General features: G+C 45.1%; 1 protein-coding gene across 3 annotated transcripts in view; it reads right to left on the bottom strand.

Moving 5' to 3' along the window:
* Nucleotides 1-27833, bottom strand: part of akt3a (v-akt murine thymoma viral oncogene homolog 3a) — a 493259-nt gene that overhangs the window by 210712 nt on the left and 254714 nt on the right. For all 3 annotated transcript variants that reach the window (XM_070889219.1, XM_070889220.1, XM_070889221.1), the window contains exon 4: nucleotides 156-267. In XM_070889219.1, coding sequence (XP_070745320.1) covers nucleotides 156-267 — 112 coding nt within the window. The remainder of the gene's footprint in view (nucleotides 1-155; nucleotides 268-27833) is intronic.

The following is a 27833-nucleotide window of genomic DNA, read 5'->3' as shown; positions in this document are numbered from 1 at the left end:
AGTCATGGGCAAATTAAGATGGACTTTTATCGGTCTAAATGTAATTGGAATGCAAGCACCAGAAAGTACATATTTTGTTTAACAATCACTTTGTCACTTGTTAGACCTGCAACAATTACGAAGACAAGTACAGCAGATTTAAGTATCACTCAGACCTTTCTTCAGGAGTGTCCACGTGAAAGGTCCTCTCTATGACAGTTGTCCATTGCAAACATCTGATAATAAATGTGTTCGGCCTTGGTCGTTCTGTTTTCATTAGCTGGCATTCTGCAGGAAACAACAAGACTAAAAGTTACCTTCAATTCCTTTACCTTCAACTTCAGATTAGTTTATCGGCTATATCAGTATTACTACAAAAAGTTTCAATAGTGATCAGTGACCCATACTTTGCTCTTGTGCATTCAGTAAAAGGGTCCATTTTTGAGTTCAATGATACAGATGACTTATAATCCCCAAGACATATTAAGTTAACAAAATTTCATAACAAGTACCAACAGTTCAATTTGTTGGAAACCTACACAAAAGCTACCAAATATTGTTCAATGACAGACTAAAGATAATGATCAAAGTACTGCTAAAATACATCTGTTCCAAAAATAAGCATTTTCCTTCATCCTTTATTGGCAGTAGCACATAATCATCTTCTGAATTATCAAATTAATAAAATGTCATAACAAATACCAGTAATTGAGAGGTAATCTTAGCTGCCTTCCCTGGATTATAAATGTCTCCTATAAAATTGAACCCTCAAATAATGACATGGTAAGATGAGACCAATCGTCTAAATTTTGATACTTTTTTTTTTCCAAGGAGAGGGCAAGGTGGAAAAGAAAGAAGCTTTCCCATGGAAATTAACTGGACTGAACACAGTTCATGACAGAGTGAACTGTAACAATGTCTGTGAAAAGAATGTTTTTTTCTCAGACCATAATTTACATATCTTGAAACACTATAAAGCCAGTTACGACATTTTATAAATAACCTAAAGTCATATCAATCAAGTTATTCATTTGTCTATTTTAGTCAAATTGCAGGAGTTAGCAATAATAGAATCATAGAAATTTACAGCACGGAAGGAGGCCATTTCGGCCCATCGAGTCCACGCCGGCCGACCAAGAGCTAGCCAGCCTAATCCCACTTTCCAGCTCTTGGTCCGTAGCCTTGGAGGTTAAGGCACTTCAAGTGCATATCCTTTCAGGCAGTGAGTTCCAGACCCCCACCACCCTCTGGGTTAAAATAAATCCGCTCAACTCCCCTCTACCAATTACTTTAAATCTATGCCCGCTGGTTGTTGACCCCTCTGCTTAGGGAAATAGGTCCTTCCTAACTACTCTATCCAGGCCCCTCATAATTTTATACACTTCAATATGGTCTCCCCTCAGTCTCCTCTATTCCAAGAAAACAACTCCAGCCTATCCAATCTTCCATCATAACTAAAATTCCCCAGTCCAGGCAACATCCTCGTAAATCTCCTCTGTACCCTCTCCAGTGCAATCACATGCAGTCCTCTAGCTGTGGCCTAACTAGTGTTTTGTACAGTTCAAGCATAACCTCCCATCTCTTGTATTCTATGCCTCGGCTAATGAAGGCAAGTATTCCGTATGCCTTCTTAACCATCTTATCTACCTGGCCTGCTACCATCAGGGATCTGTGGACATGCACTCCAAGGTCCCGTTATTCCTCTACACTTCTCTGTGCCCTACCATTTAATGTGTATTCCCTTGCCTTGTTAGCCCTCCCCAAATGCATTACCTCACACTTCTCCGAACTGAATTCCATTTGCTACTGTTCTACCCACCTGACCAGTTCACTGATATCTTCCTATAGTCTACAGCTTTCTTCTTCATTATCAATCACACAGCCAATTTTTGTATCATCTGCAAACTTCTTAATCATACCCCCTACATTCAAATCTCGATCATTGAAATATACCACAAAAGCAAGGGACCCAGTACTGAGCCCTGCAGAACCACACTGGAAACAGTCTTCCAGTCACAAAAACACCGATCAATCATTACCCTTTGCTTCCTGCCTCTGGGCCAATTTTAGATCCAACTTGCCTTTTTGCCTTGGATCCCATGGGTTTTACTTTCGTGACCAGTCTGCCATGCGGGACATTATCAAAAGCCTTGCTAAAATCCATATATATTACATCAAACGCACTACCCTCATCGACTCTCCTTGTTTGCTCCTCAAAAAAAAATCAATCAAGTTAGTCAGACATGACCTTCCCTTAAGAAATCCATGCTGACTGTCCCCAATTAATCCGTGTCTTTCTAAATGAAGATTTATCCTGTCCTTCAGAATTTTCTCCAATAATTTTCCCACCACCTCCTCCCTGATTGCAACATCTGCATCGCCCCTCTCCTTTCGTCCCTCTTCTTTTTGAAAACAGGCGCAAAGTATTCATTTAGAATCATACCCAGTTCTTCCGCCACCACACACAGATTTACCTTTATGGTCTCTAATAAGTCCTACTCTTTCTTTAGTTATCCTCTTTTCATGCTCTCTTTGCTTTCCTAATTTCCTTTTTAATTTTACCCCTATACTTTCTATACTCCTCTAGGGGTTCTGCAGTACTGAGCTCTCGGTATCTGTCATAAGCCTTCCTTTTTTTTTATCCTATCCTGTATGCCCCTTGACAATGCAATGCAGACACTAATTTCAATACCAGCATTTAAGACATATGTTTTTTTTAAACGAACACTAAATAATGAACACGGTTTGCATCGCATGGTTACAACATTTGTAGTTTGCTCCCAATATCAGTGTTACGATGAAGATCTATTTAATTTGTTTTTGATAGTTTGGCACTAGGTCTTGCTTATAGCTAATAAGGTAGGATTTTTTTTCTATTAGTTAGCATAACATGTTGTCGTTGGAGACAATTATAATAATGAAAAATGTCTCACAAAATTCACCCTGGTGGATGTTGCGCAAACAGAGCTCTTGGAGAAACTGTAAAATAGAAACAGGCAAGTCCTACATTTCCCCGATGCCTTGGGCATGCCCAACTAAAGCAGGAAGTCACATTTAACTCTGCAATTTCAATTTCTGCAATTAATGGGCAGTTTCAGGCAACAACATGGTCTGGAAGTAAGTTCCTCAAGCAGGAGAAACTGTGTGAAGTTTTGCCACAGGAGTCCTCTGCAGACTTTTGGGATTGGCACAGATGCTCTGTGCTCTTAGCATAAACTTGAAAGTCTGGTTGAAGCACTAGAAACTCTTATGTTGTTCCAACCACAGTCTTGCAGATGACCGACAGTCTAGGCTCATTTCTTTGATGTGGTAAAGGGTAGAGTTGGTTAAAACTACAGCATAAGTAGGCATTCTCAACCCATGAACTACAAGCGACTTATTATGCAATTCAGAAACAGATGTCAAGATCAACATCTGTTAACAACACCAACTTGGAAAATTGTGAAGCATGCAGGAGAGCTTGGGACACGGTTTGGTAATGGGCTCATATGTAGCAATATAGATTAGGACTCGGACAGTCGCGCCCCCCGGTAGCAGGTAAAACCCAGTTAACATACATTCCCTCCAAAGTCCTTGGTACAGGTTGTATTTACAAGTTGAGACGGTCTGGGGCCTTCCGCTCCCTGGTTGATCTTCTCAGTTCGAACACAAGATTGGGTGAGTTAGTAGGACCATTGCTGCATTGCGGAGCAGTCGGTCTGACAGGACTGTCGGGGATGGTAGGTTCATCTTCGTGAATGACACAAGGGTCAACTGATGGTTGGATGTGTGTTGGTTGGTCGATAATGATGTCATCTTCAATTTGTTCTGGGTTGTCTGTGAATCGCAGTTTGGTTTGGTCGATGTGCCTCTTGCACATTTGGTCATTTAACAGTTTGACTACAAACACCCTGTTCCCCTCCTTGGCCAAAACCGTGTCAGCAACCCACTTTGGACCATGACCATAATTCAGGACAAACACAGGGTCATGAACAGCAATGTCACATGATACGGCCGCGCGATCGTGGTACCATTGCAGCCGTTGCCTTCTGGTTTCGACATGATCATTGAGATCTGGGTGTACAAGGGAGAGCCTGGTTTTGAGGCCTCTCTTCATTAACAGTTCGGCAGAAGGGACCCCAGTGAGCGAGTGGAGTCTCGTCCGGTAACTGAGCAGAATGCGGGACAAGCGGGTCTGCTTAATGGTTTGGACAGCCCGTTCCGCTTGACCATTAGACGCGGGTTTGAAAGGGGCAGACCTGACATGCTTGATGCCATAACGGGTCATAAACTCGTGGAACTCCAAACTGGTGAAACGCAGCCCGCTATCGCTGACAAGGACGCTGGGCAGGACATGGCACGGAGGCTTTCAATAGTGGCTGTGGACGTGCTGGATGACATGATTACGCATTCAATCCATTTGGAGTAAGCGTCCACTACCACTAAAAACATTTTGCCAAGAAATGGGCCGGCAAAGTCTATGTGGATCCTTGAACACTGTTTGGATGGCCATGACCACTCAGCGGAGCCTCCATAAGTGCGTTACTCAGTTGCATGCAAGTGTTGCACTGATGCACGCATGACTCCAAGTCTGAGTCAATGCCGGGCCACCAAGCGACTTATTATGCAATTCAGAAACAGATGTCAAGATCAACATCTGTTAACAACACCAACTTGGAAAATTGTGAAGCATGCAGGAGAGCTTGGGACACGGTTTGGTAATGGGCTCATATGTAGCAATATAGATTAGGACTCGGACAGTCCTGCAATGGCCTTCATCATGACAATGCCTGGGTGGGTACTGTGTAAATCTCGCACAAAAGTTTGGCATAACAACACAATTACCCCATAACAAACAATCAGACAGAATAGACAATTCATCTTTGTGGCAGCTAAAAGGCTTAATTTCATCCTGCATTTCCCTGGGAATGGCAGACCAATTTCCATTTAAAACACACCTTTGTACGCTTGACAGTACAGGATCCTGGCTGGCCCAGGTCCTAATTTGGCGAGCCGTGACGTGTGACCCCTCGCTCTCGAAGGCATCCATGACCAGCAGCAAGTCTACGGGCTGCGGCATTTCCACCCTGGTTGTGGACAATGGTAGCTGACTAAGTGCATCAGCACAGTTTTCAGTGCCTGGTCTGTGGCGGATGACATAATCATAAGCGGGTAATGTCAGTGCCCATCTTTGGATGCGGGATGAGGCATTGGTGTTCTACCTTTGCTCTCAAAAAACAATGAAATGAACAGCTTGTGGTCTGTTTTAAGCTCAAACTGAAGCCCAAACAGGTATTGGTGCATTTTCCTAACCCCATATACGCATACTAAAGCCTCTTTCTCTACCATTCTATAGGCTCTTTCAGCCTTAGACAGACTTCTGGACGCGTATGCAACTGGTTGGAGTTTGCCTGATACATTGGCTTGTTGGAGCACACAACTGACCCCATATGATGACGCGTCGCAGGCCAGCACGAACCGCTTACATGGGTCATAGTGTACTAGTAATTTATTGGAACATAGCAGGTTCCTGGCCTTCCCAAAGGCTCTGTCTTGAGATTTGCCCCAAACCCAATCGTTACCCTTTTTCAGCAACATGTGCAAGGGGTCTAGCAATGTGCTCAAACTAGGCAGAAAGTTACCGTGCAAGGGGTCTAGCAATGTGCTCAAACTAGGCAGAAAGTTACCGAAATAGTTGAGAAGACCCAGGACCGAATGCACCCAGACTCCGTCGCACTCTGGGGTCTGGGTGCATTCTTGACGGCCTCTGTCTTCCAGTCCATAGGCCTGATGCCGTCTGCTGCAATCTTTCTCCCCAGGAATTCAACTTCTGGTGTCATGTAAACGCACTTGGAGCATTTTAGCCTGAGTCCCACTCTGTCCAGGCGACGTAGAACCTCTTCCAGATTGTGCAGGTGTTCGGTGGCATCTCGACCGGTGATCAGGATGTCATCTTGGAACACGACGGTTCTCGGGACGGACTTCAGCAAATTCTCCATGTTTCTCTGAAATATGGCTGCCGCCGAGCGAATTCCGAAAGGGCATCTGTGGTATATAAACAGTCCTTTGTATGTGTTGATACACGTCAGTTTTTTCGAAGATTCGACCAGTTCCTGTTGTCATGTAAGCAGAGGTCAGGTCCAATTTGGTGAACAACTTCCCCCCCGCTAGCGTTGCAAACAGGTCATCAGCCTTGGGTAACGGGTACTGATCCTGTATCGAGACTCGGTTGATCATTACCTTGTAGTTGCCGCAGATCCTGACCGTGCCATCACTTTTCAACACCGGGACAATTGGATTCGCTGAACTCGACTGGTGATATGATTCCTTCCTGTTGAAGTCTGTCCAGTTCGATATCGACCTTCTCCCTCATCATATACAGAACCGCCCGAGCCTTGTGATGGATGGGTCATGCATCCGGGCCTAGGTGGATCTGCACCTTGGCTCCCGTAAAGTTGCTGATGCCTGGTTCAAACAACGAGTCAAATTTGCTCAGAACTTGAGCACACGAAGCGTCATCCACTGATAAGGCTTTAATATTGTTCTAATTCCATTTAATTTTCTCAAGCCAACTCCTGCCGAACAGCGTTGGACCATTGTCTGGAATGATCCACAACGATAAATCACGCACAGCTCCATCGTATGAGACCTTTACTGCCGCGCTGCCAATGACTGGTATGAACTCTTTAGTGAAGGGACGCAGCTTCGCATTGATTGGGCTCAGTTTGGGTCTTTTTACCTTAGTGTCCCACAGCCTTTCGAAAGCCCTTTGGCTCATTATTGACTGACTCGCACCTGTGTCCAATTCCATGGATACTGGAACCCCATTTAATTTAACTTCCAGCATTATCGGAGGACTTTTGGTAAAAGGATATACCCCATACACTTCTTCGTCTTGTACCTCGGGTTGAGTTGCCTGTGTCGCTTGATCCACGCTGGATCGATCATCTTGAGCCACGTGGTGTGTCGCAGCACACTTGTTCGGTTGCAGACACATTCGTTGAAAGTGCCCCATTGTTGCACAGCCTTTGCACAAGCATTGCTTGAATCAGCATTGATGGGCCCGATGATAGCCCCCGCAACGTCAACAAGGCAGATTTGATTCACCCCCGATGGTGGACTTTGAGCAGTTACAGGTCGTACGAACGTGGACGAATAGGCCTTGCCATATGCAGCTCTGCCTGCCGATGATATTATTTTATGCACAGCACTTACCGATGAATTTCGATGCTGGGAAGATATCTGTTTCGAGTTTTCGTCCGTGGAAATGCATGCCTAGGCGATCGTGATGGCCCTTCTCAGGTCTAGAGATTCAGCAGCCAGCAGCTTTCGAAGGATGACCTCGTGGCCAATGCCATGCACGAAAAAGTCCCATAGCATTTCCTCCAACGTAGCTCCGAAGTTGCACAGCCCAACGAGACATCTCAGGTCGGCGACAAATTCCTGGCCCTCAGAGCGATTGTGCGTATAGAAACGATACCTCGCCATGATGATGCTTTCCTTTGGTTTAAAGTGGTTCCGAACTAGCGTACACAATTCATCGTAAATCTTATCCATTGGTCGAGTCGATGAGAGTAGATTCTTAATAAGGCCATAAATTTTTGACCCACAAACGGTGAGGAGAACCGCCCTGCGCTTAACTGCATTATCGGTTACTTCCAATCCGTTGGCTACAAAGTACTGATCGTGGCGATCAGTGAAATCCTCCCAGTCTTCCCCTTCCATGAATCTCTCCAAAATTCCAACGGACATGGTTACGTGAAAGTTTGTATTTTTAACTCGTCGCCAGTTGTTAAGTACGAATAAGTCCACGAGGCTAAGTACAGTGAGCTAGTTCAGGCATGACCTTACTCCAGTTTATTTATTCTCAAAGTGAGGATTCAACATGGCTGCCAACATGATATACACGGCTTGCACGTGTCTGCCAGTGACCATTAGGACTCCGACAGTCACGCCCTCCCGTGGCAGGTAAAACCGAGTTAACATACATAACACCTTCTGGGGATAAAAAAATATTTTTAACACTGCTAATATTAATATACCTGCTTTGTGTGCACACATTTAGATGTCGCCATGCAAAAGCCATGATATCATCAAGCAAACAGATCTCAACTAACTCAGATAGGGTTTTGGAAATGCTGGCCCTCCAAATCCTAAATTAACTTGGGAGACACTCGCTCAGGATTTAATTATCGTTATGTGAATGCATGATTAGTCTGCACAAAATTTCCTGCTATATTTTCCTCAGTATAATTTCTGACAAAATATTTTGTTTTGTTTCCCTTGTGTCTTAATCCTTCAAGTGAGCAACACAGTTTGCCCATGATGGTGAGAATCTCCGATCTATAAACTGAAGCAACCTATTCCAACCATTTTTTTTAAATGAATTGGTTATACCATGGTGAAGCTCTGAGGCAGCAACATGATGAGAATGTGTTTTAAATTATATTTAGATTTCCATTTCTCTCCTCTTTGAACACAGTGTACTGTCGAGACAAGTAGATTAGGAACACTGGGTTTCTATTTTAAATACCTGCATTTAACACCTTTTAAAAGAGTCTCCCTGTAACTCTTGCATACTTTGAAAGCTGGCGAGAAAAGATACAAAATATTTTTGGAATTTGAATCACATTAAGAACCACAAACAGTTCTACATTCTTAGTACTCTCAAAAATTGTGAAATCCTCCTATTATTTAGTGCAAAAATGTTAGAAAGCCTCAATGTAGTTTCCTTGCCTTAGAAGGAATCTAATTTCTTAGCTGCCACTGTAGCCCACAAAATATATTTTTCATATTGCCATTTCTGCTCCACACAGCCTTCCATAATGCTGCAATTCATTCCTTGACGCTTAAGAAAAATTAAACAAACGTTGATAGAAAGTATATTTGAATTCTGTAGAGTTGTTGGAGAAAAATACTTCTCCATTTTATTCTTCCCCAGAAATCATGGAACTCACCAGTAGTCATATTACACACCATTTACAATCAAAAGGACTATTTTTTGGAGAGAAGCAATGAGTACAAAATATATTTTTGCAACAAAATTGATATACAGAGGTTAAATAAAAATACACTTCTATATTTTCATTATAAAGTTGGATAATAGCCACTAATAGATTACATCAAGGAGAATTGAATTGCCAAAATTCAGTTAGGTTCATAAGAAAGAGATCTGCCCAACTAGTGGCGCACAATGCAAAACAGAAATAGCAAAAAAAAATGTGGCAGAAAAGAAATGTTGATCCAGATTCATGTTGTCCAGATTCATTGGGTCGAATTTTGTTGTGAAAACAATGGTGAGGCTAAAAGCGCTCACTATTATTTATGTGCAAATTGGACACCAACCAGCAACCACATATATGCAGCCAAATGCAGAAATCTGGAAGTAGCAAGAAATATAAAAACGACAGTAAGAGCTTCTACAGGTAGATAAAAAGGAAGCGAGCAGTTAAGTAAATGTTACACTTATAATAAATGGTGAGGTAGAGTACTGTGTGTTATGGGCAAGTGTGACCTTAGCTCCTTTAATAAGATTCCAGAATGCAGGTACCTCGTGGGTGGCCTGTTTATATACTATGCTCCCAAGGGATGCTGGGATCCCTTGGGACTCCAACAGGTGGGCCCTCTAGTGGTCAGGTGTAATGCAGGTTACAAAGGGTTAAATACATAACATCACTCCCCCTTGAAGTCAACAGTACACTTATTTACAAGGTGAGACGATCTGGGGCTTTAAGCTCCCTTGTCGATCGTCTCGGTACAAATGGGGGTGTGGGTGGGTTGGTCAGCTCTTCACTGGGCTATTGGGCAGCTGGCCTTGCCGGGCTTCTGGGGATGAAGTTGCAGCAGAAAGTTGTTGAGGCCAGTTCGTTAGATATATTCAAAAGGGAGTTAGATATGGCCCTTACGGCCAAAGGGATCAAGGGGTATGGAGAGAAAGCAGGAAAGGGTTAGTGAGGTTGAATGATCAGCCATGATCTTATTGAATGGCGGTGCAGGCTCGAAGGGCCGAATGGCCTGCTCCTGCACTGAATTTCTCTGTTCCTATGATGAGTTCGGTTTCCTGGTCAACTATGATGTCAGTTGCCACTTGTGTGTGTGTTGGAAGGTCAAAGTTGGTGGTGTCCTCTTCGGGTTGTTCGTAGATGTTGGTGAACTGCAATTTGATTTGGTCCAAATGTTTTCTGTTTGTTTGTTCATTGGCCAGTTTGACCTGAAACAACCTACTCTCCCCTCTTTGGCTGTGACCGTGCCAGCAAGCCATTTGGGACCATGTCCATAATTGAGCACAAACACAGGATCATTGATCTCAATATTACGTGACAAATTTGCACGGTCATGGTACACACTTTGTTGATGCAGCTTGCCCTCCACGTGATCATGGAGATCAGGGTGGACAAGAGAGCCTTGTTTTAAGCGCCCTTTTCATGATCAGCTCGGCTGGGGGAACCCCGGTGAGTGAGTGGGGTCTGGTGTGGTAGCTGAGCAGCACTCGGGACAACCGGGGCTGCAGGGAGCCTTCTGACACACGTTTCAAGCTTTGCTTGATGGTCTGAACTCCCCGTTCTGCCTGGCCGTTGGATGCAGGATTGAACGGGGTAGATGTGACATATCTGATCCCATTGCGGGTCATGAATTTCTTGAACTCAGCACTGGTGAAGCACAGCCCATTGTCGTTGACTAGGACATCAGGCAAGCCATGTGTGACAAACATGGCGCGTAGGCTTTCAATGGTGGCCGCGGATGTGCTTTCAGACATTATTGCACATTCAATGCATTTTGAGTAAGCGTCCACGACAACCAAAAACATTTTGCCTAGGAATGGGCCCGCATAGTCTACATGGATCCTTGACCACGGTTTGGATGGCCACGACCACAAGCTTATTGGTGCTTCTCTGGGTGCATTGCTCAACTGAGAGCAAGTGTTGACCTGGCGCACGCATGACTCTAGATCTGAGTCGGTGCCGGGCCACAACACATTGCTATGGCTTTCATCATTACGATGCCTGGGTGGGTGTAGTGCAGTTCACATATGAATGTGTCTCTGCCTTTCTTGGGCAAGACCACATGATTGCCCCACAATAGACAGTCCGCCTGCAGGGACAACTCGTCATTGCGTCTGTGGAACGGCTTAATCGCCTCCTGCATCTCCACTGGGACACTGGACCAGCTCCCATGGAGGACACAGTTTTTTACCAAGGACAGCAAAGGATCCTGGCTGGTCCAGATCTTGATCTGGCGGGCCGTAACGGGGGACTTCTCGTTCTCGAATGCCTCCATGACGACGAGCAAGTCCGTTGGCTGTGCCATTTCCACCCCGGTGGTGGGCAATAGTAGTCGACTGAGGGCATCTGCACAGTTCTCTGTGCTCGGTCTGTGGCGGATTACATAGTTATATACCGACAGCGTGAGCGTCCATCTTTAGATGTGGGCAGAGGCATTGGTATTAATCCCTTTGCTCTCAGAGAACAGCGATATGAGTGGCTTGTGGTCAGTTTCAAGCTCAAACTTGAGGCTAAGTAAGTACTGGTGCATTTTTTTTACCCCGTAAATGCACACCAGACTCTCTTTTTCAACCATGCTGTAGGCCCTTTCGGCCTTGGACAAACTCCTGGATGCATAAGCGACCGGTTGCAAAATCCCCGATTCATTACCCTGTTGTAACACACACCCGACCCCGTATGACGATGCATCGCAAGCTAGCACTAATCGTTTACATGGGTTATAAAGGACAAGCAGTTTGTTAGAACACAACAGATTTCTGGCTTTCTTAAAGGGAGCCTCTTGTGAATTCCCCCTTACCCAGTCGTCTCCCTTGTGCAGTAGCGCATGTAGGGGTTCTAGCAGGGTGCTTAACCCAGGTAGGAAATTACCAAAATAGTTAAAGAACAACCGCAGCTCCGTCACGTTCTGTGGTCGCGGCGCGTTCTTGATGGCCTCCGTCTTGGCGTCAGTGGGTCTGATGCCGTCTGCTGAGATTCTCCTTCTTAGGAATTCGACGTCCTGTGGCAGGAAAACACACTTCGAGCGTTTCAACCTGAGCCCCACGCGATCCAACCGACTAAGAACCTCTTCCAGATTCTTCAAGTGCTCCACGGTGTCCCGACCTGTAACCAATATGTCGTCCTAGAAGACCACTGTACAAGGAACCGACTTTAGCAGGCTCTCCATGTTCCGCTGGCAGATCGCTACGGCCGACCAAATCCCGAACGGGCATCGGTTATAGATAAACAGACCTTTGTGCGTGTTGATGCAGGTGAGGCCTTTCGAAGACTCCTCCAGCTCCTGTGTCATGTAGGCTGAGGTCAGATCCAGCTTGGTGAACGTCTTCCCTCCGGCCAGGGTTAGAAACATAGAAACATAGAAAATAGGTGCAGGAGTAGGCCATTCAGCCCTTCTAGCCTGCACCGCCATTCAATGAGTTCATGGCTGAACATTCAACTTCAGTACCCCATTCCTGCTTTCTCGCCATACCCCTTGATCCCCCTAGTAGTAAGGACCTCATCTAACTCCTTTTTGAATATATTTAGTGAATTGGCCTCAACAACTTTCTGTGGTAGAGAATTCCACAGGTTCACCACTCTCTGGGTGAAGAAGTTCCTCCGCATCTCGGTCCTAAATGGCTTACCCCTTATCCTTAGACTGTGACCTCTGGTTCTGGACTTCCCCAACATTGGGAACATTCTTCCTGCATCTAACCTGTCTAAACCCCGTCAGAATTTTAAATGTTTCTATGAGGTCCCCTCTCATTCTTCTGAACTCCAGTGAATACAAGCCCAGTTGATCCAGTCTTTCTTGATAGGTCAGTCCCGCCATCCCGGGAATCAGTCTGGTGAACCTTCGCTGCACTCCCTCAATAGCAAGAATGTCCTTCCTCAGGTTAGGAGACCAAAATTGTACACAATACTCCAGGTGTGGCCTCACCAATGCCCTGTACAACTGTAGCAACACCTCCCTGCCTCTGTACTCAAATCCCCTTGCTATGAAGGCCAACATGCCATTTGCTTTCTTAACCGCCTGCTGATAGGTCGGTCTGCCTTGGATAGCGGGTACTGGTCCTGCAGCGAAAAACGGTTAATCGTTACTTTATAGTCCCCTCAAATTCTAACCGTGCCGTCCTCCTTGAGTATCGGGACAATTGGACTGGCCCAGTCGTTGAATTCCACCGGCACGATGGTGCCTTCTCGCTACAGCCTGTCCAGCTCAATTTGCATTTTTTCACGCATCATGTACGGTACCGCCCGAGCCTTGTGGTGGATGGGTCGAGTACCGGGAACCAAATAGATCTGCACTTTCGACCCCGAGAAGCTTCCAATGCCTGGCTCGAAGCTTCCAATGCCTGGCTCGAATAATGATGGGAACTTGCTCAGAACCTGGGTACATGAGGCGTCGTCGACGGACGAGAGCACTCGGATGTCGTCCCAGTTCCAGTGGATTTTTCCCAGCCAACTTCTGCCAAACAACGTGGGGCCATCTCCTGGTACAATCCACAGCGGGAGTTCGTGTACTGCTCCGTCGTAGGGGACTTTGACTTCTGCACTGCCAATTACAGGACTTAGTTCCTTGGTGTAAGTCCTTAGTTTGGTATGAATGGAGCTCAGCTTGGGCCTGTGTGCCTTATTTCCTCACAGCCTGTCGAAGGCCTTTTTACTCATTATGGACTGACTTGCCCAGTGTCCAGCTCCATAGATACTGGAATGCCGTTCAGTTCAACTTTCAACATTATTGGTGGACATTTCGTCGTGAACGTGTGCACCCCGTACACTTCTGCCTCCTCAGTACGAGTCTCTAATTCAGCCTGATCCACTGTCGATCGATCTTCCTCTGCAACATGGTGGTTTGCAGGGTTTGCAGCTTGCCTGCTCATTCGTTGGAGGTCGTCCCATTGTTCTGCAACCAGTGCACGCATAGTGCTTAAAGCGGCAGTGATGGGGCCGATGATCACCTCCACAGCGCCAACAACAGCTTCGCATTAACAGCTGATGGTGGACTCTGGATCAATTGAGGTCGGGCCACAGTAGCCGGCGTGTACGTTCTGCCATGTACATTTCTGCTCAAAACCGATGTTATTTTATGCTCAGTACTGTCCGAAACATCTTTGTTCTGCAAAATCTGTTGTCGCTGGTGGACATAAATGCCTGGGCTATCGTTATGGCTTTACTTAGATTCGGAGTTTCTACAGTCAACAGTTTGCGAAGGATTGTCTCATGTCCAATGCCCAGTACAAAAAAGTCTCTGAGCATTTGTTCTAGGAATCCCTCAAACTCACAACGTCCTGCAAGGCGCCTTAAGTCTGCGACGTAGCTCGCCACTTCTTGGCCCTCTGATCGTTGACGCATGTAGAACCGATATCTCGCCATCAAAACGCTTTCCTTAGGATTTAGGTGCTCCCGGACCAGCGTGCACAATTCTTCGTAGGATTTCTCTGTTGGTTTTGCCAGGGCCAGGAGATTCTTCATGAGGCCATAGGTTGTTGCCCCACAGACAGTTAGGAGGATCGCCCTTCGTTTGGTAGCATTCTCATCCCCTTCCAGCTTGTTGGCCACAAAGTATTGCTCGAGTCTCTCCACGAAGGCCTGCCAATCATCCCCTTCTGAGAACTTCTCCAGGATGGCGACTGTTCTTTGCATTTTCGCGCTGTTGTTTGTTACCTCGTCGCCAATTGTTACACTTATAATAAATGGTGAGGCTGAGTACTGTGTGTAATGAGCAAGTGTGACCTTAGCTCCTTTAATAAAATTCCAGAGTGCAGGTACCTCGTGGGTGGCCTGCTTATATACTGTGCTCCCAAGGGATGCTGGGATCCCTTGAGACTCCAAAAGGTGGGCCCTCTGGTGGTCAGGTGTAATGCAGGTTACAAAGGGTTAAATACATAACAGGTCCCTTAGAGGATGAGAGTGGGGAATTAATAATGGGACACAGAGAAATTGCGGAGACTTTCACAAATATTTTGTATCGGATTTCACGGTGGAAGACACTGATAGCATCCCAATAATGGATAATCAAGGGGTTATAGGGAGGGAGGAACTTAAAACAATCACTATTTCTAAAGAAAAAGTATTCGGTAAACTAATGGGACTAAAGGTGGACAAGTCCCCTGGACCTGATGGCCTGCATCCTAGGGTCTTAAAATAAGTGGCTGCAGAGATAGTGGATACATTGGTTGTAATCTACCAAAATTCCCTAGATTCTGGGGAGGTCCCAGCGGATTGGAAAACCGCAAATGTAACGCCCCTATTTAAAAAAGGAGGCTGACAGAAAACAGGAAACTATAGATCAGTTAGCCTAACATCTATCGTTGGGAAAATGCTGGAGTCCATTATTAAGGAAGCAGTGGCAGGACATTTGGAAAAGCATAATTCAAATCAAACAGAGTCAGCATGGTTTTATGAAAGAGAAATCTTGTTTGACAAATTTGCTGGAGTTTTGAGGATGTGATGAGCAGGGTGGATAAAGGGGAACCAGTAGATGCTGTGTATTTGGATTTCCAGAAAGCCTACGATAAGGTGCCACATAAAAGGTTACTGCACAAGAGCTCACGGGGTTGGGGGTAATATATTAATGTGGCTAAAGGATTGGTTAACTAACAGAAAGCAGAAAGTCGGAATAAATGGGTCATTTCCAGATTGGCAAATTGTAACTTGTGAGGTGCCACATGGATCAGTGCTGCGGCCTCAGCTATTTATAATTTATATTAATGACTTGGATGAAGGGACCGAGTGCAATGTGGCCAAATTTGCTGATGATACAAAGATAGGTGGGAAAGCAAGTTGTGAGGAGGACGCAAAGTATCTATATAGGGATATAGATAGGTTAAGTGAGTGGGCAAAAATTTGGCAGATGGAGTATGTAATAGGGAAAATGTAAGGTTAGCCACTTTCATAGGAAAAATAAAAAAGCAAATTATTATTTAAATGGGGAGAGATTACAAAATGCGGTGGTACAGAGGGATCTGGGGGTCCTTGTACATGAAACACAAAAAGTTAGTATGCAGGTACAGCAAGTAATTAGGAAGGAAAATGGAATGTTGGCCTTTATTGCAAAGGGGGATGGAGTATAAAATTGGGAAGCCTGCCACAACTGTAAGACCACACTTGGAGTACAGGTGCGACGTCCAAAATCTGGAGTTCCGGAATCCGGAATGTTCCGGAAACCAGACACTGGGCCGATCTGTGGCGAGATCATCAAGAAACCGGGAAATGTTCCGAAATCCGGACTCCCCCCATCTCGGCACGACCTCCCACGGCTTCCCTCGCCGCGGCCCGACCTCCTGCAGCTTCCGGCCGCCCTCGGCCCGCCTGACCTCTTCCAACCTCTGGCCGCCCAACCTCCCCCAGCTTCCGGCCACCCTCGGCCCGCCTGACCTCTTCCAACCTCTGGCCGCCCAACCTCTACCAGCCACCCAACCTCCCCCAGCTTCCGGCCGCCCGACATCCCCCGAGCCAACCTCCACCAGCTTCTCCCAGCCTTCGGCCGCACGACGTCCTCCAGCCTCCACCCGACCTCCGGCCGCGCCCCTCGATGACCTCCTGCAGCCCGACCGACCATTCCCTCCCCCCCACTCAGCCCGAGCGACATCCCCGACCTCCGGTGGCCCGACCGATCACCTCCCCCCCCCCCAACCCCTAACCTACCCTACCTACCTCCCTTGGCCCAGGGAAAGACATTCCGAAATCCAGAAAGTGAGTTCTCAGGTGACTGAACATTCCAATACGGGAATTACAGTCTCTGTCACACGTGGGACAGACAGTCGTTGGAGGAAAGGGTGGGTGGGAAGTCTGGTTTGCCGCACACTCCTTCCGCTGCCTGCTGTTTTCAGCATGCTCTCGGCACTGAGACTCGAGGTGCCCAGCGCCCTCCTGAATGCTCTTCCTCCACTTAGGGCGGTCTTTGGTCAGGGACTCCTAGGTGTCGGTGGGGATGTTGCATTTTATCAAGGAGGCTTTGAGGGTGGCCTTGAAATGTTTCCGCTGTCTATCTGGTGCTCGCTTGCCATGTAGGAGTTCCAAGTAGAGTGCTTGCTTTGGGAGTCTTGTGTCCGGCATGCAGACAATGTAGCCCGCCCAACAGAGCTGGTCGAGTGTCGTCAGTGCTTCGATGCTGGGGATGTTGGCCTGATTGAGAACACTGACTTTGGTGCTTCTGTCCTCCCAGGGGATTTGCAGGATCTTGCGGAGGCATCGTTGGTGGTATTTCTCCAGCGATTTGAGATGTCTACTATGTTCCGTGTCTATGAGCCATACAGTAGGGCGGGTATCACTACAGTCCAGTAGACCATAAGCTTGGTGCCAGATTTGAGGGCCCGATCTTCGAACAGTCTCTTCCTCAGGCAGCCGAAGGCTGCGCTGGCGCACTGGAGGTGGTGTTGAACCTCGTCGTCGATGTCTGCCCTTGCTGATAATAGGCTCCCGAGGTAGGAAAGTGGTCCACATTGTCCAGGGCTGCGCCATGGGTCTTGATGACTGGGGCGCAGTGCTGTGTTGGGTGGTCAAGTTGGTGGAGGACCTTTGTCTTATGGATGTTTAGCATAAGGCCCATCTTTTCATGTGCTTCGGTGAAGATGTTGACGATGACTTGGAGTTCAGCCTCTGAATGTGCGCAGACGCAAGCGCGTCCGTATACTGTAGTTCGATGACAGAGGATGGGACGGTCTTGGATCTGGCCTGGAGGCGATGAAGACTGAACAGGTTCCCACTAGTTCTACAGTTTAGTTCCACTCCAGCGGGGAGTTTGTTGAGTGTGAGGTGGAGCATTGCAGCGAGGAAGATCAAGAAGAGGGCTTTCGCGATGACACAGCCCTGCTTGACCCTGGTCCGGATGTTGTTTGGGTCTGTGATGGATCCGTTGGTCAGGATCACAGCTTGCATGCCGTCGTGGAGCAGGCGGAGGATGGCGACAAATTTTTGGGGGTAGCCGAAACGGAGGAGTATGTTTCATAGTCCCTCGCGGTTAACAGTGTCAAAGGCCTTTGTAAGATCAAAGAAGGCCATTTACAAGGGTTGGTGCTGTTCGCTGTATTTTTCTTGCCATTGTCGTGTCGTAAAGATCATGTCCGTTGTACCCTGTGGTGGACGGAGAAGGTAGATTTTTGAAAGATAAGGGAGTGAAGGGTTATGGGAAGCGGGTGGGGAAGTGGAGTTAAGGCCAGGATCAGATCAGCCATGATCTTATTGAATGGCGGAGCAGGCTCGAGGGGCTAAATGGCCTACTCCTGCTCCCATTTATGTTATGTTCTTATAAGATGTGACATTTCTCCACAAGCTTCCTGAAAACAGCATCTCGCCATCTGACCATTCAAATGTATTGAACAGCATGAAGTTCCTGTACTTAATTCAAATACGAACTAAATGCACCCAAAAAAAGTTAGGCCTTGTCCATTACAGTCCAAGACATCATTATCATATCATAGGCAGTCCCTCAGAATCGAGGAAAACTCGCTTCCACTCTAAAAATGAGTCCTTAGGTGGCTGAACAGTCCAATACGAGATCCACAGTCCCTGTCACAGGTGGGACAGATAGTCATTGAGGGAAAGGGTGGGTGGGACAGGTTTGCCGCACGCTCTTTCCGTTATCTGCGCTTGATTTCTGCATGCTCTCGGCTATGAGACTCGAGGTGCTCAGCGGATGCACTTCCTCCACTTAGGGCGGTCTTTGTACCAAGGACTCCCAGTTGTCAGTGCACTTTATCAGGGAGGCTTTGAGAGTGTCCTTATAACATTTCCCCTACTCACCTTTGGATTGCTTGCAGTGAAGGAGTTCTGAGTAGAGTGCTTGCTTTGGGAGTCTCGTGTCTGGCATGCGAACAGTGTGGCCTGCCCAGCGGAGCTGATCAAGTGTGGTCAGTTTTGGGGATGTTGGCATAGTCGAGAACGCTAACGTTGGTGCGTCTGTCCTCCCAGGGGATTTGTAGGATCTTGCGACGACATCGTTGGTGGTATTTCTCCAGCGACTTGAGGCATCTACTGTACATGGTCCATGTTTCTGAGCCATACAGGAAGGTGGGTATTACTACAGTCCTGTGGACCATGAGCTTGGTGGCAGATTTGAGAGCCTAGTCTTCAAACACTCTTTTCCTTAGGCGGCTGAAGGCTGCACTGGGGCACAGGAGGTGGTGTTGAATTGCATCGTCAATGTCTGTTCTTGTTGATAAGAGGCTCCCGAGGTGTGGGAAATGGTCCACATTGTCCAGGGCCGCATCGTGTATCTTGATAACTGGGGGGCAGTGCTGAGCGGCGAGGACAGGCTGGTGGAGCACCTTTGTCTTACGGATGTTTAGTGTTAGGCCCATGCTTTCGTACGCCTCAGTAAATACGTTAGACACAGGCATCGTCCACGTACTGTAGTTCGACGACAGAGGTTGGGATGGTCTTGGACCAGGCCTGGAGACAATGAAGGTTGAACAGGTTCCCACTGGTTCTGTAGTTTAGTTCCACTCCAGCGGGGAGCTTGTTGACTGTGAGGTGGAGCATGGTTGCGAGGAAGATTGAGAAGAGGGTTGGGGCAATGCGCAGCCCTGTTTGACCCCGGTCCGGATGTGGATTGGGTTTGTAATGGATCCGTTGGTAAGAAAAACATAGAAAACATAGAAAATAGGTGCAGGAGTAGGCCATTCGGCCCTTCGAACCTGCACCACCATTCAATAAGATCATGGCTGATGTACATTTACAAGTTTAAAGGTTTGTAAGTGATCTTCACTGAAAACTTTAAGGTTTGATACAAGAATATTTTTATTAAAGTTAGGTTCAGTACAAACAAGTGTTAAACTTTTGAATAAAATATATTTTAAATTATAACTGAATCATTTACATTATTTGTTCCATTACTGACAACTTTTTGAACTAAAAAAGAATCATATCCATTAGAAACAGAAAAATAGGTGCAGGACTGGCCATTCGGCCCTTCGAGTCTGCACCACCATTCAATAAGATCATGGCTGATCATTCACCTCAGTGCCCCTTTCCTGCTTTCTCTCCATACCCCTTGATCCCTTTAGCCGTGAGGGCCATATCTAACTCCCTCTTGAATATATCCAATGAACTGGCATCAACAACTCTCTGCGGTAGGGAATTCCACAGGTTAACAACTCTCTGAGTGAAGAAGTTTCTCCTAAATGGCTTACCCCTTATCCTTAGACTGTGTCCCCTGGATCACGGCCTGCATGTCGTCATGGAGCAGGCGGAGGATGACAACGAATTTTTGGGGGCATCTGAAATGGAGGAGGATGCTCCATAGACCCTCGCAGTTGACAGTGTCAAAGGCCTTTGTAAGTTTGAAGAAGACCATGTATAAGGGCTGGTGCTGCTCCCTGCATTTTTCCTGCAGTTGTCGAGCTGCAAAAATCATGTCCTGGAGTCACAGTGCAGATTTCGTCCCCTACGGGGTACAACAGACATGATTTTTACAGCGCGACAGTCCAAATACCCATTAACAGTCTTAATTACTGCCAAACAATGTTTATGGCACTGAAAATTAACTTTTAGAAGTGTGGACTCATTCCATCAGCTTGGAGTTTCTTTTATCACTTTCACTCTCTCTCTCTTAATCCAATCTTTCTTTTTCCCCACTTTCTGTACCTGATTTGACATTGAATTCACTATTCTGATAATTCCTGATTCAGATTCTGTGCTGCTCATTTACGATTCTTCAGTCTGATTATTTAAGGAGATACACAGCTTGCCCTGTTCACACAGGTCCAAGATGCCCTGTAGATGCTGCGCTGTTTGGCTGACAGTAACTTGCTGCGCAGAATCCTATAGAAAGTCTATGGGCAAGTGCAAATCTAACGAATGGCTGATGCTGTTCATTCGCCGCTCACAGCAAAATCCGGCTCAATAATTCACAGTAAAATACTAAACATTTTTGAAGTATGATAAGCTCTTTCATTCCCAATTGAAGAGTACTGGCCAACTTTCTAAAATGCTAACTACCACATTGCCTATGCCTTTTAACCTAAAGGATAAGGTGATTTATAATATCAGTTGTAATATAATCATGTTATTTAATAATAGAGAAATGTTCGCATTGTTATCGACTATTTCCAATTAGGCAAAATAAGCATATCCCACTTTAACTAATTATTAAATCAAGTAGTCAGTATGTCTGAGACAGATGTCCAACGGATAAGCCAAGCCACTTGATTCAGGTACAAACATCTTTTGGGATTTGTTCAAAAATGAGATTGGCAGCTTTTTAAATAAAATAACAATCATAAAGTGTTTCTCTCTACTGATGCTGCTTGACCTACTGAGATTTCCAGCATTTTCCGTTTTTATCTCGCTCGTGGTCGATTTTTAAAAAGGTATTAATCAATCTGCGTTTTTCAAATTAGAGTTTGTTTGAAGCCTCAAAGATAGTCAGGCCAGATAGCTTCCATCGATGGTGAGAAAGGGAAAAGAATTGTTCCATAAGAATACAACTCATCATTTAACATACCAGTTGTAGTCAGCATATTTGTTTCCGTTACAAGAGATGCTAGCTAAACTTAACTACTGTAAAAATCCTGTGTTATGATCACTATTCACTTCTTTAACTTTTGAAGAAATCCGTTTGACAATATAGTGTTAATCTTCCGCCTTTCAAAAACAATTGGATTATACGATAAAATTAGCAAGAAAAAAGAACTTTCATTTACATAGCGCCTCAACATATCCGAAGAAACACATTCGAAGATCAGGCCTTCAAATCTGGCACCAAGTTTATGGTCTACAGGGCTGTAGTGATACTCGCCCTCCTGTATGGCTCAGGAGACATGGACCATATACAGTAGACACCTCAAATTGCTGGAGAAATACCACCAACAATGCCGGCGCAAGATCCTGCAAATCCCCTGGGAGGACAGATGCACCAACGTCGGTGTTCTCGATCAGGCCAACATCCCCAGCATCGAAATACTGACTACACTCGACCAGCTCGTTGGGCGGGCACATTGTACGCATACCAGACACAAGACTCCCAAAGCAAGCGCTCTACTCGGAACTCCTACACGGCAAGCAAGCCCCAGGTGGGCAGAGGAAACGTTTCAAGGACACCCTCAAAGCCTTCTTGATAAAATGCAACATCCCCACTGACACCTGGGAGTCCCTGCCCAAAGACCGCCCTAAGCATCCGGGAGAGCGCTGAGCACCTCGAGTCTCGTCGAGAGAGCATGCAGAAAACAAGCACAGACAGCGGAAGGAGCGTGCGACAAACCAGACTCCCCATCCACCCTTTACTCCAACACCTGTCTGTCCCACCTGCGACAGAGACGGTAATTCCCAAATTGGACTGTTCAGTCACCTGAGAACTCACTTTTGGAGTGGAAGCAAGTCTTCCTCGATTTTGAGGGACTGCCTATGATTAACACATCCTCAGGACATCCCAAACTGCTTTACAACCAATGGATTACTTCAGAAATGCAGTCATTGTTATGTAGCTAATATGTGCACAGCAAGGTCCCACAAACAGCAAATTAATGAATGACCAGTTAATCTGTTTAAGGTAGTCCGAGTTGAAGAAGGAATGTGGGCCAGGACATGGGGAGAATTCCCTACTCTTCTTTAAATAGTGCTTTGAGGTCTTTCATGTCCACCTGAGAAGGCAGACAAAGCCTTGGTTTAATGAGCCACTCAAAAGAAAGCACCTCCAACAATGATGCACTCCCTCATCACTATACTGATTATGTGCTATAGTTCATAATGGAACATGAACCCATAACCTTTTTACTAAGCCAAGCTGGCAGAGTAGCTGAAATAAATTTTGTTCCCTGGGGACTCAATGAATTACTAGATATCTGGGCAGGGTTAAACATTCTCTCTGAGACAAAGAGAGTTATGGTTCATAGAATCATAGAAGTTTACAGCACAGGAGGACGACATTTCGGCCCATCGTCTTCACGCCAGCCAACCAAGAGCTATCCAGCCTCATCCCACTTTCCAGCTCTTCGTCCGTAGCCCTGTAGGTTACGGCACTTTAGGTGCACATCCAAGTATCTTTTAAATGTGGTGAGGGTTTCTGCCTCTGGCACCCTTTCAGGCAGTGAGTTCCAGACCCCCATCACCCTCTGGGTGAAGACATTTCCCCTCATATCTCCTCTAAACCTCCCCCCAATTTCTGTAAATCTATGCTCCCTGGTTGTTGACCCCTCTGCCAAGGGAAACAGGTCCTTCCTATCCACTCTCTCCAGGCCCCTCATAATTTTATACACTTCAATCAGGTCTCCCCTTCGCCTCCTCTGTTCCAAAGAAAACAGACACAGCATCTCCAATCTTTCCTCATAGCCAAAATTCTCCAGTCCAGACAACATTCTTATACATCTCCTCTGCACCCTTTCCAGTGCAATCACATCTTTTCTGTAATGTGGTAACCAGAACTGCACACAGTACTCCAGCTGCGGCCTAACCAGTGTTTTATACAGTTCAAGCATAACCTTGCTCTTGTGTTCCATGTCTCGACTTATAAAGGCAAGTATTCCATATGCCTTCTTAACCACCTTATCTACCTGGCCTGCTACCTTCCTGGATCTATGGACCTGCACTCCAAGGTCCCTTTGTTCCTCTGCACTTTTCAGTGTCATACCATTTAATGTCTATTCCCTTGCCTTGCTAGCCCTCACCAAATGCATTACCTCACACTTATCTGGATTGAATTCCATTTGCCACTGTTCTGCCCACCTGACCAGTACATTGATATCTTCCTGCAGTCCGCAGCTTTCTTCTTCATTATCAACCACACAGCCTATTTTTGTGTCATCTGCAAACTTCTTAATCATATCCCCAACATTCAGTCCAAGTCATTGATATATACCATAAAAAGCAAAGGACCCAGCACTGAGCCCTGCGGAACCCCACTGGATACAGCCTTCCAGTCACAAAAATACCTAACCATTACCCTTTGCTTCTTGCCTCTGAGCCAATTTTGGATTCAACTTGCCACTTTGCCCTGGATCCCATGGGTGTTTACTTTTGTGACCAGACTGCCATGTGGGACCTTATCAAAAGCTTTGCTAAAATCTATATACACTACATCATTGATCCTCCGGGTCCCCTCCTCGAAAAATTCAATCAAGTTAGTCAGACATTATCCTTCCCTTGACAAATCCATGCTGACTGTCCTTGATTAATCCATGTCTTTCCCAATGAAGATTTATTCTGTCCCTCAGGATTTTTTCCAATAATTTTCCCACCACCGAGGTTAGGCTGACAGGCCTGTAATTATTTGGTCTATCCCTTTTTCCCTATTTAAACAAAGGTACAACATTAGCAGTCCTCTGGCACTACACCTGTAGCCAGAGAGGATTGGAAAATGATAGTCAGAGCTTCTGCTATTTCCTCTTTTGCTTCTCTTAACAGCCTGGAATACATTTCATTCGGGCCTGGAGATTTATCCACTTTCAAAGCTGTTAAGCTCCTTAATACTTCCTCTCTCATTATGTTTATCTCACCTAATATTTCACACTCCTCCCTCATTGCAAAGTCTGCATCGCCCCTCTCTTTTGTGAAAACGGATGCAAAGTATACATTAAGAATCATACCCACGTTTTCCACCTCCACACGCAGATTTCCTTTATTGTCTCTAATATGTCCCACTCTTTCTCTAGTTATCCTCTTGCTCTTAATGTATTTATAAAACATCTTTGGGGTTTTCCTGATTTTATTTGCCAAAATTCTTTCATACTCTTTCTTTGCTTTTCTGATTTTTTTTTTAATTGCACCCCTGCACTTATACTCCTCTAGAGTTTCTGCAGTGTTGAGTTCCCGGTATTTGTCTTAAGCTTCCTTTTTTTCTTTATCATACTCTTGACATCCAGGGAACTCTAGATTTGTTAGCCCTACTTTGAGAGTAATCTGAAATAAAGAAAATGAGCAAATAAGAGTAAAACAGACTCAGAAATGCAAGTTTTGTTGTTTTAAATGTCTTTTTGGACAGAGCTTCATGACTTCCCCTTTCTTACAAACGGTACATCATGTGGTTATCTTTGTTCTCTGTGTGGCAAATATAACAATCTAGAAAGCCAGGAACTAAACCAGAGCTAACCCTTTTTGATAAATTAGAGTGTAAATAATAGTAAATAAATATTTTGAAAACTGTTTACACCGTTAGTAAATCATATTAATTAAAGCAACAGGATAATATACTTTGATGACATTAAAACAAGCCTTGAACCATTCTGACAATTTAGACCAAGGTCAAGTGGAGCTGTGCAAGAAATATGGTGCAGATCACTTTAATACAAAAATGAGCACTACAACATCTGAAATTTCAGTAATCTGGCTTTTTCTGTGCAGGTACTTTTCACCACGTGATGGATAATTCTCCCAAATTGGGGCCAAGGAAAAGATCCATTTAGGATCCAGAGCAAATGAGTACAATTCTACCAAACTACACATTTTCCTATCCTTGCTCAAACTAAAACACTCCATTTGATGCAGGTGAAAGTTAATTTTTTTTTTAAACTTGCATTTATAGAGTGCCTTCATAACGTCAGGACGTCCCAAAGCCAATTAAGTCATTTTGACAGGTAGTCACTGCTGTAATGTAGGAAACGCAGCAACAAATTTGCACACAGCAAAGTCCCACAAACAGCAATGTGATAATGACCAGATAATCTGTTTTTGTTACGTTGGTTGAGGGATAAATATTGGCCAGGTCACTGGGAGGACTCCCCATCTCTTCTTCAAAATAGTGCCTCAGATGGCAGATGGTGCCGGGGCCTCGGTTTAACATCTCATCCAAAGGACGGCACCTGTGACAATGTAGCACTCCCTCAGCACTGCACTGGAGTATCATCCTAGATTTTTGTGCTCAAGTCTCTGGAGTGGGATGTAAACCCACAACCTTCTGACTGACTCAGGTGAGAGTGCTACCCACTCTTCTTAGGCAGTCCCTTGGAGTCGAGGATGATTTGCTTCCACACTAAAAATGAGTTCTCAGGCGACTGATGAAATTGTCCATGAGGGTCCACCCTCTGAGCTATGGCTGACAAACTAAATTAAGTATATTGGGAGGGATATGTTCACCAACTTATGAATTGGAACAATGTTGAGCAATTTCTAGCATTTTCATTGATATGACTGTAAATATGGGTGTAAATGAGCCGGGACCTTTAAGCATCCAAGCAAGGTCTGCAGAGCTTTGTCCTAATGTACTTGCATGTCTTGGTGCTCAATCGCCTGTTTGAGGGTCAGAGGAAGTTCTAGAATAGTGGCAATTGCAAAAAGATACATTTGGTCTGCTTGCTAATGAACTGTAGATGACATTTTCATTCAAGCAGCAATGATAGGAAACACTGGGAGGTTAACAATATGTCCTAAACCAGTCACTCTATAAAGCTAGGAATCATCCGTTAAGAAAAGGTTTCAAGTCAAAAATGTATTCAAAATGCCTTAAAAGGTCTTAGTTATATTATTTCTTTCTATTTAATTGCCGATAATTTAGTCATATCCAACATGCGTTCAACAACAACTTGCATTTACATAACAGCTTTAATACAGTAAAATATTCCAAGGCGCTTCACAGGAGCATTATCAAACAGAATTTGACACCGAGCCACGTAAGGAGATTTTTGAGCAGATGACCAAAAACTTGAACGGAGAAGTAGGTTTTAAGGAGCGTCTGAAAGGAGAAAAGAGAGGTAAAGGTGGTGGACAGGTTCAGGGAGAGAATTCCAGTGCTAAGGGCCAAGGCTCTTTCAGGGTAAAAAAAAGCGCAAATTGACTAAAATGGCAAGCCTTTAATAACTACAGCTAATGCTCCTTTTATATTAGTCATATCAGCAATGCCAACTCTAACTTCCGCAGTAATGACTATAAATGAGATGGCATAAATACCGCCAAATAGGTCAGTATCTACTACAGGAGCCAGTGTGTATAAATGGTTGCCACTATTGCTGCCCACAGGCAGGATGAGCACTCAGTTCATGTGCATAGGACAGTAATGCAGCTTACACATTGGCAAACTGTACAAAATGTTACCCGACATTGGGAAACACCAGAAGCCAGAAAACCAAAGTCTCAGCTGAAATGTTTGAACAACTGCAAATATGTAATCTTGCACATGCTCACTGCCGTCTGTTCTTTAAAATCTGCCATGGAATGTAAATGGGGTAGATTGCAGATTTATAACATTCAAACCAAGCACCTGCATAGTCAAGGTGATAGAAGTATTAGCTATCCGGATACACTTTCTCACATATATCTCTGATTTACATGTATAACCATGCTTTTACTCTCTCCTAGTAGCCTCCCAAATTTCTCAGGGAGTTTAGTCAGTAATTAGCCAAGTCATACAAACCAGAAAGATTTATGCTGAGTTAGTTCATCTTCACCAGGGCAGCAGTAGCTGGGCTACAATTAGCCTTAACACTATGGGTTAAGGAAAATGGGGGGGATATGGGGAGACCATTAATCGGCTAGACTATCTACCAATCTCTGTTGGAAGTGCACATATGGACGCTGAATGAGGACAGAATTGGCTCAGCCATAGTAGCCCCACCCTCCAAGTAAAATTGAGGTTCACGCATGAACAATGGCCACTTGGCCGAGGTAGTAGAGGGCACGTTGCACCTGTAAAACTATTCCCCATCATCAGGGGAGGCAACAAGGTGGCAGGGAGAAAATCAGCAGAGTAAGAATGAAAATAAAGAAAATATATTAGATGTATAATACCATCATTTCATATAATTTCTCCTGAACAAACTTGAATTCTAAGATTAGAAGCAAATGGATATCAATTTTGATTTTATATGTTGCATATGACCAAGATGGTTTTGTACTCAACTGAAAAGAATTTGCTACAGGTTAAATGCATATTATGTGGATACTAATTAATAATTAACGTGGTAATGAGGGAGGAGTTTAAAATATTAGATGAGATAAACAGAGTGAGAGAGGAAGTATTAAGGG

This window comes from Pristiophorus japonicus, chromosome 9, assembly GCF_044704955.1.
Source record: "Pristiophorus japonicus isolate sPriJap1 chromosome 9, sPriJap1.hap1, whole genome shotgun sequence".
Classification (NCBI taxonomy): Eukaryota; Metazoa; Chordata; class Chondrichthyes; family Pristiophoridae; genus Pristiophorus; species Pristiophorus japonicus.
Note: the sequence above shows the minus strand (reverse complement) of the source record. Positions and strands in the feature narration are given on the sequence as shown.